The 17,507-nt window shown below is 40.2% G+C and overlaps 1 protein-coding gene across 2 annotated transcripts in view; it reads left to right on the top strand.

Annotated features, from left to right (window-relative positions):
• Positions 1 to 12,999: 12,999 nt before the first annotated feature.
• The window catches only part of Clint1 (clathrin interactor 1), a 62,836-nt gene continuing 58,328 nt past the window's right edge, over positions 13,000 to 17,507 (top strand). For both annotated transcript variants that reach the window (XM_063230711.1, XM_063230710.1), the window contains exon 1: positions 13,000 to 13,221. In XM_063230711.1, the coding sequence (XP_063086781.1) occupies positions 13,181 to 13,221 (41 nt within the window). In that variant the 5' untranslated portion in view covers positions 13,000 to 13,180. The remainder of the gene's footprint in view (positions 13,222 to 17,507) is intronic.

Here is a 17,507-nt window from a genome sequence, read left to right as displayed (position 1 = left end):
ATGTAATAGTACTTGTGGTATCCTTTGAAGACTTTACTGTGTTCCCTTGTTTTATTAATCAAAAATTAAAAATTTGAGGGGTGGGAATGTAGTTCACTGGTAGAGTGTGCAAGTATGTGCAAGGGCCTAGTCAGTGATCAGGAGCCTTTTAGAGCTTTCAATGACACAAACTGCCTGCTACGGCATGTGTGCTATAGGTTCACTGTCACTGGGTCCCAAGCACTACCAAAAGCACATGTGCGTGCACATGCACACACACACACAGACACATACACACACAAAGACATACACACACACAAGATCCTGGAGTAATCTCAAAAATAACCTCTGAGAGGAAAAGACAAAAGTATTTTTTTTTTTTAAACCAAGAGCCAGTAATAATTCTAGTCATTAACACTGAAGTTATAAAAAACTTCTAGGGGGCTGGAGATTTAGTTCAGCAGCATAAGCACCTGCCTTGCAAGCAGGCGGTCGTGAGTTCGATCCCTGGTACCGATTAAAAAAAAAAAATTTCTAAGAATGAATTTTTTTTTTTTAGTACTGAGGATTTAACCTAGGGTCTTTGCCCTGAGCTACATCTCCAACCCCACTCCACCTCCTTACATGTTTGAGACAGGTTCTTGCTTGAGTACAGCCTGGGCAGATTCACAATTTAGTAAGTCTCTTTTGAAATTTTTAAAGGGAGAGGGCCTGGGGAAAGTAGCTTAGTATGAAGGTCCTGGTTTTACTACCTAGCACAAAACAAAGAAGAAAAATAAGGGAGACCACATCTAGAAAATAACAGCGGAAACTATAAAACACTTAAGAGGAAAATTTAGAGTTAAATCCTCAGGCAATACATTTTACATATGACACCAAAAGCACAAATAACCCAAGTGGGAGGAACCAAATGAACTGGATTTCATCAAAAGAAAAAAAAAAAAAAAAACTGAGCTAGATAGACCTGATGGGGTGTGTTTGCAATTCCAGCACTCTAGGAGTCTGAGGTAGGAGGATCACAAATCTGTGGCCCAGCCTGGGCAATTTAGTGAGATTTGTCTCAAAAAAAAAAAAAAAAAAAAAAAAAAAAGAGCCAAGTGTGGTGGCTCATACCTGTAATCCCAGCACTTCGGAGATCAGCGTGGGCTACAAAGTGAGCTCAAGTCCAGCCTAAACAGCATAGAGAGACCTTGCCTCAAAAAAAAAAAAAAAAAAAAAAAAAAGGCTGGGGATGGCGGTTAAGTGTGAAAGCCCTGGGTTCAGTCTCCAGTACCAAAAAAAAAAAAAAAAAAAATCCATAATAGGCAAACCCATAGTGAAAGAAAGCATATTAGTGATGGTCAGAGTTTGAAGGGAAAGAGGGAGAAGACATGGCTGTCAATGGATACAAGAGGTTCTTTATTTGGGGTTGGGGGATGATAATGTTCTAGATTTAGATAGCAGAATGGTCACATACTTTATGAAGATAGATAAAAAGAAACACTGAATTCATATTTTTAAAAAGTGTCTTTTAAACCAGGCATGGTGGTACATGCCTATAATTCCAGAACTCAGAAAGGCAAGAAGTCTGTGAGTTCAAGCCCATCATGGAATACATAGTGAATCCCAGACCAGCCTGGGCTACTGCACTGCAGAGCAAGAGGTTGTCTCAAAAAAAAAAAAAAAAAAAAAAAAAAAAAGTTGGAAGCTAAGATAGACCTTTCCTCCTGTGAGATGTGGGTGTGGAGTATTTGTGTCACAGCCATAGGATACCTTACTGCTGTATTTAAGAAAATGTCCTCATCAATCTGCTTGTGGCTAAAATGTTGTGTCAGGATCAAGCAGGTGTCTCTCACTTACCTCCACCTTGATATCTTTCAGGTGTTTCCTTTGCAGCATTGAAAAGCTCTCAGACAATGAAACTCAATTCGACATATTTTATGAGCACCTGTGAAGTGCCAGACACTTGGTAGAAAGCCAGCTGGCTGTATGGCCACACTCTTGCTGTAATGAAGCTTATATTCTAATATGTGAATTGCATCATAAAAAGAGGACAATTCGCCAATTGCCACCCATCTCCAATCCATTCTATATGCTTTTCAGACCCCTCTGTGTCCTGGAGCCAGGGTGTTAGCTTCTGAAATTGCACTAATCAGACTCCCTTGCACTGGCAGGATTTTAGACAGTAGGAAACAAAAGGTGAATTATCCTAGCTCCCCAGTTCCTTTTTCTTAAGAGGCTGCCACAGTTGTAATTTTTTTACCTTAGTTTTTCTTTTAGAATTTTATATAAATAGAGTCATAACTTTTTGTATCCAACTTCATTTGCTCGCTTCTTTATATCTGAGATTGTTGCACGTTGGTGATTGGTTCCTTTCTGTTGCTGTCATTTTCCATTCAGATAATGTACCATAACTTGTTCAACCTACTGTGTTCATGAACATTTGGGCTGTTTCTAGTTTTTGGCTACTGTGAATAAAGCTCTAAGAATGATCTTGCATGAGATTTTGCTATAGCTTTTTACTTCTCTTAGCTGAACACCTAGGATTCATGTCTGGGTCAAAGGTAGATACATAAGGACATATGAACATATTTTCTACTGTAATTTTAAAATAAAAAAATATGTATGGCACAGGGGATTGAACTCAGGGCCTTCCCATTTCGAGTTATATCCTCATCCCTTTTTGTTTATTTTGAGACAGGATCTGGTAGGTCACTAAGTTGCCCAGATTGGACCTAGAATTCTGGTCCTCCTGCCTCTGCTTTGTAAAGCCTTGGGATTACAAACTACAGAAAATATTTAAAGAAAAAAATTGAAGAAAATAAATCTATATTTAAAATACTAGTACTCGCTATCTTTTTCCGTATTCCCTCCTCCCCTCAGTTAGCATTTAGGTCTGTCAGATCTTAACTTTCCAGACCAGATAACTGACCCACCACTTTCCTGAATGAATCATCAAAGATGAGGAAATTCCAGGGTTAGCCCTGCCAAAGAGAAACTAGGTTTCATGTTACCAAGAGAAGTCAAGAGACTCAAGTGATAATTCAAAAAACTGCTAGCACACAGGAAAAGCAGCTTCATAGGCAAACAATTCATCTTCAATTACACCTACAAACAAAACAAAACTCATGACACTGGTACTCTGTAATAACAGGGTGTCACCAGAATAGATACTTTGCATTAAAAAGAAGAAATGAGCAGGTCCTGAAACTAGTCAAATCAACACATCAAGAATGAGAGTAGCAAAAATAACTTCACCTCCAGCAGGGTTTGTAAACAAATTGTGAACCAAAACTTGGTTATTTCCAAATCCAAACTCAAACTTGGGTCCTAAAAAATCCAGTGAAAACTATGAAGATCTCTTCTCAGGAAGGAGGAAGTGGAGTATAAATAAAATATAAATGAATGTGAAAGAAAATGTAGATAATACAAAAATATACTGTCATAATGTTAGTGAAAGATTTTAGTGGTACCTGCCAGGAACAGTTCCCATCCCTTGTCTGTCCCTTGTCTGTCCCTTGTCCTGAGAACTGACCTTGAGTCCTAATCCACAGGAAGGTCACAATATCACTCTTTCCTCCTGGCTATAGCTGTTTGGAACAGGGTTGAATGCTTGGTTGATCAAGTTTGGACTCTAAATGCCATGGAGAACCACTGAAATTCTTTGTGGATGTGGTAACATGGCCAAATTTATGTTTCAAAAAGCTTTGCAGGGACAAACTAAAGATTGTTGTCATAGTTCAGATACTGAGAGATGACTACAGGTGATATGGGTAGCGGAGTTCGAGAAAGGCCACAGAGACTCCAATATCTAGCAGAAGAAGAGGAAACATTTTGCAAGGAGCCTGAGATATTGGAAGAACCAAAAGATGGTGGGATCATGTAAACTGACAGGAGTTTTGAAAAGGAGAAAGAGGCAAGGATGTTTGCCCAGCAAACTGAGGCTGGCCCCCAGAACTGCAAACATTCATTCATTCAAGTCCCAGGATTTTCACTTTACGTGCAAATCTTTCCATGTTGTGGCCCCTTGTATCAGGTAGGATCCCAGTAGGCACTAGATCAAAAATATTGCCACCCACAGGAGGCAAGGAAGGATACTAAGAGAAAACTAGAGTTGCAGAGAGAGGGATTCCTGATAGCAGCAGTGGCCATAGAGCATTCCTACCATTAGCATGGTGCCAAAGGAAGGAAGAGGAAGAAGAAATACCATAATCTCTTTCTTCTTCATCTTCAAAAGCTCCCTACCAAAACATGCATAGTGTTCTGGATTGGACCTAGTTGGAACAATAAGAATGCATGCTGTGGAGTCCCTAGAGGTTAGGGTGCTGTGAGCAGAACAGAGAAAGACAGAGAATGGATTGTGCAAGCAAGGAGCCAGCACATCCTTGCTCCCCTCCTGGATTCATCTCTGCCTATTGGCCTCATCTCCTTCCAATCTTGCAAGGTTTTCTCTCAGTACCAGAAGATATCAAGCAGCATCCTACCTCAGGCCTGGCACAGGCTGATCTCTTCATCTAGCACACTCTTCCCCTCTGTCTTTACTCTTCAACTCAAAATTATCCCTCTACCCTCACCTGAAAGCCTTTTTTGGCTCTTACCCCTACTTAATCTGGATGAAGTACCACTGTTATAGTCTCTCATAATGCCTGGTTCTTTTCTTCAATGGCATTTATCATAGTTTGTAATAATGCAGTCCCATGGCATTATTTAATATCTTTCTTCTCCATAAGGAAAAGAATTAGGTCTGTTTTTTATAGTCTAATTCTAAGCAATGAGGAAGTCCCATGCAAGTATTTATTGAAAGACTTCATGCGTCTGATCTAGCACCCACCCTCTCATCAACCACAACCTCTGGACACAGCTTGCCAATGACAGAGCTGATCTTTAAGGAGACCTTCTTACATGCCAGCTTATCAACATGCTAGAAATGTAATGTTTGTCGTCTCATTTACTTCTCCCAATATCCCAATGACACAAGGACACTTATCAGCCCCATTTTTCTCACAAGGAAGCTGAGACTCAAGGGGCCAAGTTATATGACCTGGGCTCTAGCACTGTGGTGGAGGCTGGGTGTGAACTGAGGCCCTGCAGATGCCATAGCTGGTGCTCTGAGCCTGTCCTGCACACAGCACTGCCTTCTCACATAGTTTGTATTTTGTGTGTGTTTATGTATTCCATATTAGGCTATGTGGAGACACACCGGAAACCCAGAGTTGATATAAAGATTATTTTAAATTTAAGACATATGAGAGTCAACAGATGCAGAAAAGGGCCTTATTGAGTCTTCCTTATCTAACTCAAGACAGGAACTTCTGAGACAGGATGGCTGCTATAAAACTCCCTCTTTGGAATGGCTTCTATTCCCAGGACACAGACTAAGAGTAAATTTAATATAAGGCTCCTCTCTGGAGGCATTTCATAGCTCTGAAGACAGCAGACAGACCATTCACAACTAAATAGAAAAACCTTTTCACTAATTTTCATATCTCCCATTTGTTCTTCTAAAAACTCCAACTGTCTTTCCTAAAAAAAAAAAAAAAAAAAAAAAGGTACAGTATTTGTTTTCCCACAGGAACCTTTTTTCCCTGTTTCTCTTCCCAAACCAACAGGTATACAAGGCCCAACCAAATTCTAATCACTAAATATTTCTACTTGGATATGCAGTCCATATATAAACTCTTCCTTACCAATCAGCCATTTAATTCACAGGCCCCCAGGTACAGACATAAGAGAGTAAATTTTTCTTCCCCAACTACTGTAAGTTCCTTTGGAAGGCAGTAAGCTTTAATTTCAACCCAACCGCACACTGTAAGTCCCTAATAAATGTTAAATGTTGACTCTGTCCCAGCAGAAGAGCACACTCAGAGCTGACTGTCATCTTCCACCCCAGTTCTTAGGCACATAGCTTCTGTTCACTGAAAGCAGTGGCCTCAGCTGTCAAACTCTGAGCATCACTACAGTAAGCTCTCCGTCTAGAGCCTAATTCTTTTAAAGAACTGATAGAGTTGAGGGACTGGAGCAACCTCAATACTTTGGATGCATGAGGTTTCCTTATTTATTTAGGGCGACTGTGCCTTAGAAGCCAGTATATCTTTTCTGAGGTGTACCTGTTTTGACTGTGACAGTGGGTTTCCACAGTCACTCACACTAATTGCTTCACTAACAACACCTTGGCTTCCTATGGACAGTTTTTTTTTTAAAAGAAAAAAGTCAGAAAAGAAAAAAAGCCAAAGAGATAAACAACAAAACAACAAACCCCAAACAGTAACATATAGGTTTTAAAACCAGAATGGAAGAAATTTAACAATGGTTATTATATTACATATTGTTCTCTTTTTTCCCAAAGGAAAAAAAGAAAAGAAAATTTTAAAAAATAGAAAAACAGCAAAAAAAAAAAAAAAAGGTAGAACAATACCGAATTAAAAAAAAATTAACATCATAAACTCACTAGTTGATACATTACCCATTGTTATCTTAAAAACAGTTGCCACAGTCACAAAATCAAAGCATAAAAAATGGCTAGACACTCAAACATTGGCAGTTCAAATCCTTCTGTTCAATATCTCACCAGAAATTTAGTAATGTGGTCATCTATCTTACACACTCTACATACCATTATATCCTTTAGAGCACTTTCCTTCCCTATGGATAGTTTCTAGAGGACTGGACATAGGAACATCACATCCTCTCTGGGCTCTGGACAAAAGGAGAAAAGCATCCCAAGAGACAGGGTAATGTTTTCAAGAAAACTTCTGCCTCCATTTCTCCTCTCGTTCTCCCAGAAGGCCTGCAGTGTGTTCCTCTTTAGAGCACCCAGGATGTCGCAGTTGGCCTACATTGAGACACAGAAATACCCAACTCTTTCCTTTTTCCTGTGAGGCCAGTGCGGGATGTGGTTTGGCTAGTGGCTGTCACGCCCCTCCCGTTCATTTCTCTTTGATCTACTCCACCCTCAGAACAAATTGAGACACCTTTTCTCCTGCCTTAGTCTTGCCCTCACCCTCCACCATGAAGTCATTTCACAGCTGCTCTCAGAGCATCTCCAACAGTAAATGCAGTTCAGCTGTGAGCTGTGGTGCCTTCTCTACTCCTGCCCTGGCACATATTCCTGTAGCTTTTCTGATTAAGCAGGATGAGAGGGCACCCTAGGGTGATTAACATCAGAGAAGGAGGGATCTATGCTCATTACTAACATCCCCCAACCTCCCCAATCCCCAGTAAGGAACACAGCTATCTTTCCCAAAGATCTCCCGGTTTTGGTTCTGATATTTTTCATAGAGATGTGACATTTAGCTCGCAAACTGAATCATAGCCATGGCAGCTGCATGTGTCCAAGAGCCTGGCACCCATGTGAGCCAATTACAGGCTTACAGCTGCTTTATAAGCAGCACTCTCCCTCCATTTTTCAGGTTAGCTTAAGAGGGATTCCTCTAGGAATACCCCTGTGCTACCAACCATGTCCTGAATAAAATAAAGACTTGCCTCAGTAGTCCCATGAATCTGTTTGTGATTTATTTCTTGGATAGTGTAGGCTCAGAAGGTGGTGTAAATCTACTCAGGATTCTTATTGTGAGTAGTATGGACACAGGAGTTGCTTTAGATCCATTGGAAATCACTGGTACTGAAAAACTCTAGAGATTAGAAGCCAACAAAGATTAGCAGAACTGATTGTCACCTAGCAGAGTCTCCTGATAACATCTCAAACAAGTAGGCACTGAAGTGCGGGCAGCAACAGAGATCAGCACCCAAGAGACTCAACAGTGCTCAGCATAAGTCAACGTCTAATACTGGCAGAGACCAATCGTCAGCAGTGTCAAGCAATGGCATCCACATTAACTGAAGTCAACTGGTGGCCTCAGGGCTCCTGGAAGATCTGTACTTGGCCTATTTATTATTTTTATCTGAATTGAGCAAAAGAAACTTCAACTGGTTGGCGACAACCTGGGCCCTGCTAACACCCCCAAAGGGGTCTGAATTTTGGCCAAGATCAATTGAACAGCAAGGGCATACCTGTGGTTTACCAGTGTCCAAGGCAGGCAACTCCACAGCAGCCACACATCTCTCAACTCTTTTTCTCTATTGCTTCTTTTTCTTTCATGTTATTCCCCAGAACATTCTTTTTTCTTTTGTTCTTCCCAATTCAACCTCTTTGGATGAACTCAAGAGAGCAAAGGCTTGTGCATCATGTAAAAGAGAGCATATGAAACTCTTGCCAAAAACACACTTCAGGGGTTTTGATTTTATTTGCTTTTTTTCCCTTAAAATATGCATCCCTACATTCCAATTCAGATTTACAGTTATAAATATCTGTTGCTTCTGTCTGACAAGGAAGGCTTTCTTCAATACTGTATTTTCTCAAAGAACTTTTCTCTCTCACTACTGGTGAGGTTCTACTCAGACGATCAATCCCATCATGGTGCCTTCCCTTGAGGTAACTGACCAAGACAGAGACGTGATCCAGACTGGGCCAATCAGAGTAAACTCCTGTGATAATAGCCTTCATGGATGAAAGACAAAAGTATTTCTTTTTCTATGGACCCCTGACTGGAAACAAATGGTACCTATTCCCCTCATCAGGAGGTAGCCATATATCCCACCAACCAGGAGAAGACTACCTACAAACAGTAAAATGAGAATTGGAGAGAGAACCAGTAATATTTGCTAAGTTCCCAATGAAAACTCCTCAGTGCCCTGTGTTAATAAATTCCTTTGTTCCACTTTTACGCTTTTATTTTATTATGTAATTTTATTTGGGGAATTTCAAAGATCAAACTCAAGGTCTTACCTTATGCTTGCTATGCAAGTACCACTGAGCTAAATTTCCACTCCTTATTCTGCTTTAGCCACTGTGTGTGTGTGTGTGTGTGTGTGTGTGTGTGTGGCTTTGGTTTTTGTTTTTGAGTAAGGGTCTTGCTAGATAGCTGAATTTGAACCTGCTATGTAGCTGAAGCTGGCCTCAACTTCAATATTCTTCTGTCTCAGCCTCAGTAGTCTCAGGATAATATGTGTCAACAACCAAGCCTGGCATTAGTTTTAATGAAGTATCTCTCACAAATAGAAGTATAGGAAATAAAATAAATCAGAAATTCAAGAGGTTAAACAAGAGAGTCTGATGTTTTTAAACATGGCTATGAATTTCTGATGAATACCTAACTTTAGGATACTTTAATGGACTAATTACTCAGTTTATAAGAAAAAAGCTCAAATCCACATAAGGGCTTTGGTAATGAAGTAGAATTTTGTTAGTGTGAAGAGAGTTATTATTTGACTTGACTCTCAGCACATCATTTGAGTGTATTGTGTTTACCTACTAAATGTCTATTTACTCATTCTTTGTATATATTTTATCTATAATTGTATATCTACCATCTAGCCTGGAACACAGGAAGTCAAATATTTGAATACTGAAATTTACAGATTCATATAGCTACTCTTATTAGCAGCAAAGTTGCTAATATTTACTCAGTGTTAGTTTTGTGCTAGATACTACTCTTAAGTTCTTTTAAAATACTGTTTCAATTAATTGTCTGAAAAAAATCTTTGAGATTAGATTTTAGGTTTTCATCATCCTCTGTTAAAATGAAAAGTTGAGGAGCAGAGAGGTCAAACAATTTCCCATGGGTCAACTGGTTAGTAAGTAGTAAGCATGGTGTGGGGCTCACACTCCTAATTCTAGCAGTTTGGGAGGCTGAAGCAAGAGGATCACAAATGTATGAGTCCAGCCTGGATCACTCAGTGACTTACTGACACTATGTCTCAAAAATAAAAAGAGCTGGGGATATAGCTCAGTGTGAGGGATCTAGATTCAATTTCCAATATAGTAAATCAACCATCAACCATCTCTGGCAACCTGGATCTAAAGTCCTGATTCACAGCCATTACAGTACACTGATTTATTTCATTCATAACCACCAGCATTCTGAATAGCAGATGCAACTGCTATCGATCTGTCTGATTTCTGAGTCTACACCATCTAAGTACTGCTCTTCCTATTGTTGGTTAATTGTCTAGCAGTTCATGAGAGTTAACATAAATGGTGCCCTTGGGATTGCTCAATATACAATCTGCATGACCCTGTGATAACCGTTAATTATGATTAGAAATCAAGAACTGTATCCTCACTTCTAAAGAAGAGCAGTAGTCAGGTGCAATTAAAAAAGAAAAAAAAAAAAGGCTCATGTCCTACCTACCAAAACCAATGTACACATGTTTGCCTCCGAGTCACTGGATATTGCAAGAAGTAAAGCCAAGACGGAATTAGAAAATGTGTGGATACTACTGGGGACAAAGCCTATGAAGATAAAAAGGAAGAGAGAACAATAGTAGCTTGTTAGAGTATCAAATCACAGAGAAGTTCTTTGAAAGGAAAGATGGCACATTGGGTAAGAAAAGTGCCTGGTTGCAAGAAGATCTGAGGACATCAGGACAGCAATGACTGCTCACACGTGAAGCCCAGCACTGGGCAGAAGTGCCCCAGTTTCAGCATACCTTGATGGCATAAATGATCCCAGAGGAGAGGCTGTGGGAAGGTGCCAGCCAGCCATGCTCCTTACAACTTGTTCTTTTACACAAAGGTTTTCCCATTGCTGCCATACCTACATACCAGTAATTAAATTTCTCCTGAGAAAATACTAGGGAGCCATGCACAGGAGATAAGCAGTCAGTGTTAATTGTCTGTAACTGTTCCTTACATGAAATTAACACAGTTGAGTTGTTTTCTTTCAAAACGTGTTTTGGTTTGTGTCAATTCATTTAGCAAAAAAATATGTGTTCCTAAAGAAGGGTGGGTGGGGTATTTCCCCGTTTATTGTTCTACCATGGACATATTTAAATCGCCACAAAGAAATTACTATGGAAACTGCTCTCCAACTTGCACAATGAATGGTAAAACTGGAACAGTTCCTTGACATGAAAATGGGTAGCCCCTGGAGACTTTTTAACAAATTCTTCTGATGGAGTGCTTCTCAGCCCCTTAGAGGCAGTCTGAAATGGAAGGTAAGCTTTTTATGTGACATTCTAGATGGCCCCAGCTGGAAAATGCCACGGTGTTGATTCTGAAATAAGTCTAGTTCTTCTCAAGTTTGGTGTTGGAATGAGAATATTAGACAAGGCCATTGTATTTCCGGCTCTCTCTGGTGAGGTTGGCTGCACACTGCTGTAAACATATAAACAAACACAGGGCAGGGAAGGTGGTTATTCTTCATGACAAACCATTCTGCAGTGTACTCTGGACTTGTTTGTTTGAAAGTTAACTTACTGAGCTCTTATTCATGCAAAGTAGTTCACCTTATCTCCTCTGGCCTCATTCCATCCTTTGGACCTTGGGCTAGCTGTTCCTTTTAACAAGAAACACAGACTTCATTTTGAAAGCCCCATTCCTCTATCTCTACTCACTTTTTTTTTAATCTCTACTCACTTTTACTTGCCCTCCTTGAGCACTACTCCAATTGACTTTGTGTGATTCCCAAGGATTTCTATTTGATCAATCTCTGAGTTGGGTTTGTCCTGACTTCTGCTCTTTCTGGCAATTCCTTTAGCTTGCTTCTCTCTGGGATTTTCTCCCAGTCTTCCCTAAATCCTTTCAGAGCTTCTTCTAATAAGTAGGTTGACACAATTTGAAGAGGTGACTTGACTTGAAGGATCAGGAGTTGGAGGTTCTGGGATCATTACCACTTACTTTCATGACTAGCAACCTTCAATTCATTTCTGTATGAATCAGAGTCTTCTTATGTTCCCTTCACCAACTCATCTTTTCTTGTAGATCTTTTTTATTTTATGGCTAGTCCCTTTTTATCATTCCAGTTCCACATTAAATACAATGATTTCAAAGAGGGACCCAAAATTTCTAATGTTATTTTCTGTAACATCATTATCTACAGTATTACCTTGTTTTCTTCAAGCTCTTATTTGCAATTAAAGGTTTTGTTGATGATTGTTTCTTCCAACAACCTTTAGGTTCCAAGAGAACTAGGGCTCCAGTTTCATTTTCCATTTCTAGTTCACAGAAGATAGTCAACAATTACAAAGCCTTTTGTCGTGGCACATGTTTGTAATCTCAGCAGTTTGTAAGGCTGAGGCAGAAGGATTACAAGTTTGAGTCCAGTATGGGCAAGTTAGCAATTTAATAAGACTGTATCTTAACATAAAAAACAAAAAGGAGAGCTAGAGAAGTAGGTTAGTGTGAAGGTCCTGGGTTCAATTTTCCATATGGTTGGGATAAAGAGGACTGTGGGATGAAAAGAACTATAAAATTTACGCAGGCAGGCTACACAAAATTTAAGATTACTTGAATCTTTTTCATTTGCATGGACAGAATTGAATAAATGAAAAACAAAATGATGACAGTTATTGCAACAAAACCCTGGAAGTGCATATACTTATGCTTTAAAAATATAAACTTGCACATATTAATTTTTTTAGAAAAAGATTTAAAAACTAAAAACGAAGACTATAAACCTGCCAAGTTTGCATATCACGTATAAAATATGTAGGTATGTGTATGCGTGTATATATATCACAAATATGTACGTGTACGTGTGCCTTTCAGTTTCCTATAGAATTTGAAATAAGTTGCAAAGTTGTTAATACAGGTACCAAGCAGCAATCTAAATATAAAACTACTGTGCCATAGAACTAGAATACAATTTCTTCAATGTACAAGGGTGGAAAATAAGGCTCAAAGATGTAAATTCTTTTGGACATTTGTACGCAAATACAGCAAGGTATCTGATAATGAGGAATACTATATAAATGACCCCTACACTTCTGTATAATCATTAATAATACATTTTAAAGGAATAAATGTGGCTACATCTTACACCACCGGTTCTAAAACTTGACCGTCGCCACAATCACCTGGGGAGTTTGTTAGAGCGCCGATCACTGTGCCCCAAGGAGAACTTTCTGATTCCGTAGCTCTGAGGTAATGGAGAAAGACTCGCGCGACTCCCGCCAGCCACGCGTGCAAAAGAAAACTACAAGTCCCGGCGTGCTTCGCGCGCGGGGATGGAAAGGCGAGCACTTCCGGTCCACGCAGCGCCTCTGCCGCCGCGTCTCGACGTGTCACCGGCGGCGCTGTGGCTGTAGCAAGGGAGTTCTAGGGGGAGTTCTAGGCGGCGGGTGACGGCAGCGATCCCGGCCTGGACTTGCCCCGGCACGGAAGTATTCTGGGGTCCGTGGGAAGCAGGAAAGGGAGGTGGCAGCCCAGCCTGCGTGGGGCAAGATGTTGAACATGTGGAAGGTGCGGGAGCTGGTGGACAAAGCGTGAGTATCGGGGTCGGTTGTGGCAGAGGCCCACGCCGAGGGAGAGGAGGAGTTAGAGGCCAAGGGGAGCCGGCCTTGCGCACGGGGTCGTACGCGTCACGCCCCCCGGCACGACCAGTCGCATCATGGCGGCTGCGGCTCCTTCCCTGGCCTGGGCCTTCGTCCGGCTGGGGAGGCTGGAGAGGCACGCTTCCATACCTCCTCTTAGCCCCATTTTGTCCTACCCAGAACTTCCTCTTGTTGCCCCTGCCCCAGACCCCTAGCGCGCACTCTGTGGGTAGAGGAGCGGGCCAGTACTCTAGACTTGGGTCACTGCCCTGGCAAGAGCTCTGTCCTGGCTCCCAGTTATGAATTGTGCCTCCTGGGCAGTAGCGGAGGTGCGAGAGCAAGGGACGCGGGGTACGGTCCTCTGCGCCCCCCATGATGCAGTTGAGAGACTTAAGTCCTGATGGAGTGGAGGGCCTTGTCTTTTACCTGAACCTTAAGTGTGGATAGTAGGTCTCACAAGTACTCATTGTGGTCAGGACAAAGTTACTCAAGAGGAGACTGAGACTTAACCTTTGCGTTTCTAACACTAGTGAAAGTGGATCACCATATACAATAACTTTTGATATTTTTCCTGCAATTTTTCCTCGTCACTTTGTTTTTGGTGGGCCGCTTGTTCGGTTTAATTAAGACATCAAGAGAAATTTCTCCTAAAGAGGTTTATATCCTGTTGACCTGCTTTTAACTTCCACGACAAGTAACAGGACCAAGTGCTTAGTTGACTTCTTTAAGGCTGAAATAACTTTAGTTTCTTACTACGGTAGGAAAATGGTAACATTTAAATTTTGTATCTCAGTAAGATCTTCTAAGTCAGCAGGAAATAAAGTTTAAGAATTTAACCAGTCAGCCCTCTTCCTTTTGGGTTTTAGTGATTATGCAATAAGTGCAGTGAAAGAAAACAGTTCATTTGTGCCACCTACCTTACCTAAAAAGCAGGAAATGCTGATGGCAAACTTTTCTAGACATTCAGAACACACACACACACACACACACACACACACACACAAAGAAAAACTAACAGTGGCTTAGGTAATGTATCACATAGAACTAGAGTTTTATTTTTTGATTTGTGTGCTGTGCTAGGAATTGCACTTCAGGCCTTCACAGTGAGCTGCAATCCCCACCCCTTTTTGGAAAGTTTTATTATTGAGATGGTCTCAGTAAGATGCCCAGGTTGGGCTTGAACTTCTGTTCCTCTTGTCTGTCTCCCAGAATGCTGAGACTAGAGGTGTGTGCCACCATATGCAGCCTAGAGTTTGACCGTACTGTCATGTTTTCTATGTTACCAAGAAGGCAGTAGAGTGCCCAAGGAGCCTGGGTTTTAGAACCAGAGGAGCTGGATTCAAGCTTTGCAACCTTGGGAAGGTATCTAATCTCCTAGTATTCCAGTTTTCTGCAGTGCAATACAGAAGTAGCTGTACCTAACTTAGGAGATTGTAAAGATTCGGGGCCAAGGGCTTTGACTGTGTATAAAACCCTTAACACAACATGTTTAGATAAGTATACTTCTGAACTCGCTTTTAAAATGAGCTATAACTGTCATCAAGAGAGGAAACTGGGCATGGTAGTGCACACCTGTAATCTTAGCACTCTGGGTGGTTGAGGCAGGAGGATCAGAAATTCATAAGACACTGCCTCAAAATAAAAAGTAAAGAAAGGGCTAGAGATATAACTTATTGAGAAGTCTCTGGGTCCCATCCCCATTCCACTGAAAGACACACACACCCCATACCAACTGACTCCAAGTTTGAAAGGTAATAAAAAATGAAAGATGAAGATGTAGCTCAGTGTGAAGGCCCTAGGTTCTGTCCTCCCTACTGCAGGGAAGAGGGGACTGACTCCCAAGTTTGAAAAGTGTTTTATTTGCTTTAATAACTTCCCTTTGCAACTATTCGTTTGAACATTGTGCCCTCAGGTAGTTATTTTGAGCTGTTTGCAATTTATGTATCTACTGTTTTTGCTCATTGAAGATAAAATGACTCTTTGCCAGCTTCAAGTTCATTGATTGTTTAATATATTGAATACAGTGCAGTATAACTTAAAGGTTTTGTGTGGGTGTGTATGTGTGTATTTTGTACCAGGGATCCAACTCACAACCTAGTGCTTGCCAGGCAAGTGTTTATGCCACTGAGCTAAATCCCCGGTTCCTACTTACAAGTTTTTGTTTTTGTTTTGTCTTTTTGAGACAGCGTCTCATTATGCAGTTCAGGATGACCTTAAGCACACTTTGTAGCCCAGGCTGGTCTCAAACTCTGAATGATCCTCCTGGTTCAGCCTCCCAAATGCTGGGATTACAGGCGTGAGCCACTACTCCCAGCTTAAATTTACTGTTTTAAAAGTTACAAAGTCTCTATAAAGTTACTTCATTACATTTAGGTCAGGATACAGAAAAAAAAAAAAAAACAAAACACTTAGTAACACCTTGTCTTAAAGCACTAAATTTGTGGGACTTAAAAATTTGGAGTGTATTTTTCAGAAGACAGAAATCTAGGCAGTGTTTCTGCTTCTTTTGTTCCATTCAAATTTGTGTTATTACCAAATTAGTACCTTTCAAACATTCATTTTAAATTTGCCATGCAAATAGGGTGAAATTATTTAATTTTTATCTTTACTCAAGATTTAATTTCTTTCACTGGCAGGAAGAGATTTTCCCCTGAAATGTAGCTGTATTACAGAACCATGTACTGTAGCAGTGTGTGCACCTTAAAATGCCACAGTGGAACTGACATAGCTCCATAGAGTGACTGCTTTGATTGTCAGAGAGATAAAATGACAAGGGAATTGGCAAGTGAGTGAACAGTGATGTGATTAACAATTGCTGTGACAGCTGTGACCACAGCTAGGTAGTGTGGAAGTTCAAATTCTGACACCGCCTTGTCCTGGGCTAGAATATTTCTGCTTTCATGACTGCTTTAATAAATGAGTTTCCATCAAGGAAAAATAATTTGAACTAGTATTTCACAATATCAGGTGAATTTTGTCAAGTCAGTATCCTTCAGAGACAGTAAAGGCTGAAAAGGAAAATTTTGTTTTTTTAATAAATGATAATCAGGTACGGAGGTATACCTCAGTGACAGGGTACTTACCTGACATGTGCAGGTCCCTGAGTTTTATCTTAGAGTACTTCAAGGGCAAAACTTGATCAATAAATGTCATATTTAAATGTTTTAGCAATAAAGAAATACAGCTATGACTCAGGAAAACTAGAATTTTAGTGTATATACCTACTTATTGTGACTTACTTCAAAAAGAAAAATATATGCTTTCAAAATATGTTCTTTTGGGATCACTCTTAAGAGTCATTGTGGTGGCAGTTCATGCATATAATGATATACTTCAAACCTTGGCTTTTGAGATCTTAAAGACTCTTTTTGGAAAGTAGGGGATGTTTTCTGCAATTGTTGCACCTCTTGGTGGTATTAAATGACCTATGTTGCAGTTATGGAACTGAGGAAAAGCAGATAAGCTCCTTGGGTAGTCCTAAAGTGTGGGGTGCCAGTTTCCTCCCACTCATTGTCAAGTTGCAGAAAAGGCAACTGTTGCAGGAAAGGATAAATGGCATCACTCCCACCAACTAGGACTGGCTTGACCATTGTCACCTTATCACCTGTCTTACTTAATTTGAAGTTGTAATAAAATTGGGCACGTTTATATTTGTCACCCCACATATGGTATAAATTGAAAGCCGCTGCAGACCTACTATATTTTCTTTGCAAATATGCAGAATGTGGAGGTGACTTTAGTTGTAGATCAAGACTGCTGCTTATTGGGAAAGCGCAGCTAACCCCTTCTTTCTGCTTATAGGGATTTATGTTAATGGTCAGTATATTTCATCAGTGACCTTTTTTTTACCATGGTGATTCTAACAGCTCTAGTTAAGGTCCTAAGCAACTGCTAGAAAAACTGTGTTTTAAGTTATTCTGTGAATCATAACTTGCATTTTTATGTATCATTTTGCTTGTTTTTGGTTCCCAAATGTTCAAATAATATAATAGAGTTGTAAAAACTGTTTTAGTCTAACTTATCCTAGAGAAAAAAACTTGCTTTTCTTTTTTTTTTCTTTCTTTCTTTTTTTAGAGTAATACTCGGATTGAACCTAAGGCCTTCACACTGAACTATATCTCCAGCCCTTTTAAAATTATTTATTTTTTATTTACTTATATATTTTTTTAGTACCGGGAATAGAACTCACGACCTCACACTTGCCAGACAGACACTTATGCCACTGATCTAAATCCCCA

The sequence above is a fragment of the Cavia porcellus genome, unplaced genomic scaffold (genome assembly GCF_034190915.1).
Source record: "Cavia porcellus strain 051 isolate PalLab524CR breed Dunkin Hartley unplaced genomic scaffold, mCavPor4.1 scaffold_19, whole genome shotgun sequence".
NCBI classification, from domain to species: Eukaryota; Metazoa; Chordata; class Mammalia; order Rodentia; family Caviidae; genus Cavia; species Cavia porcellus.
Note: the sequence above shows the minus strand (reverse complement) of the source record. Positions and strands in the feature narration are given on the sequence as shown.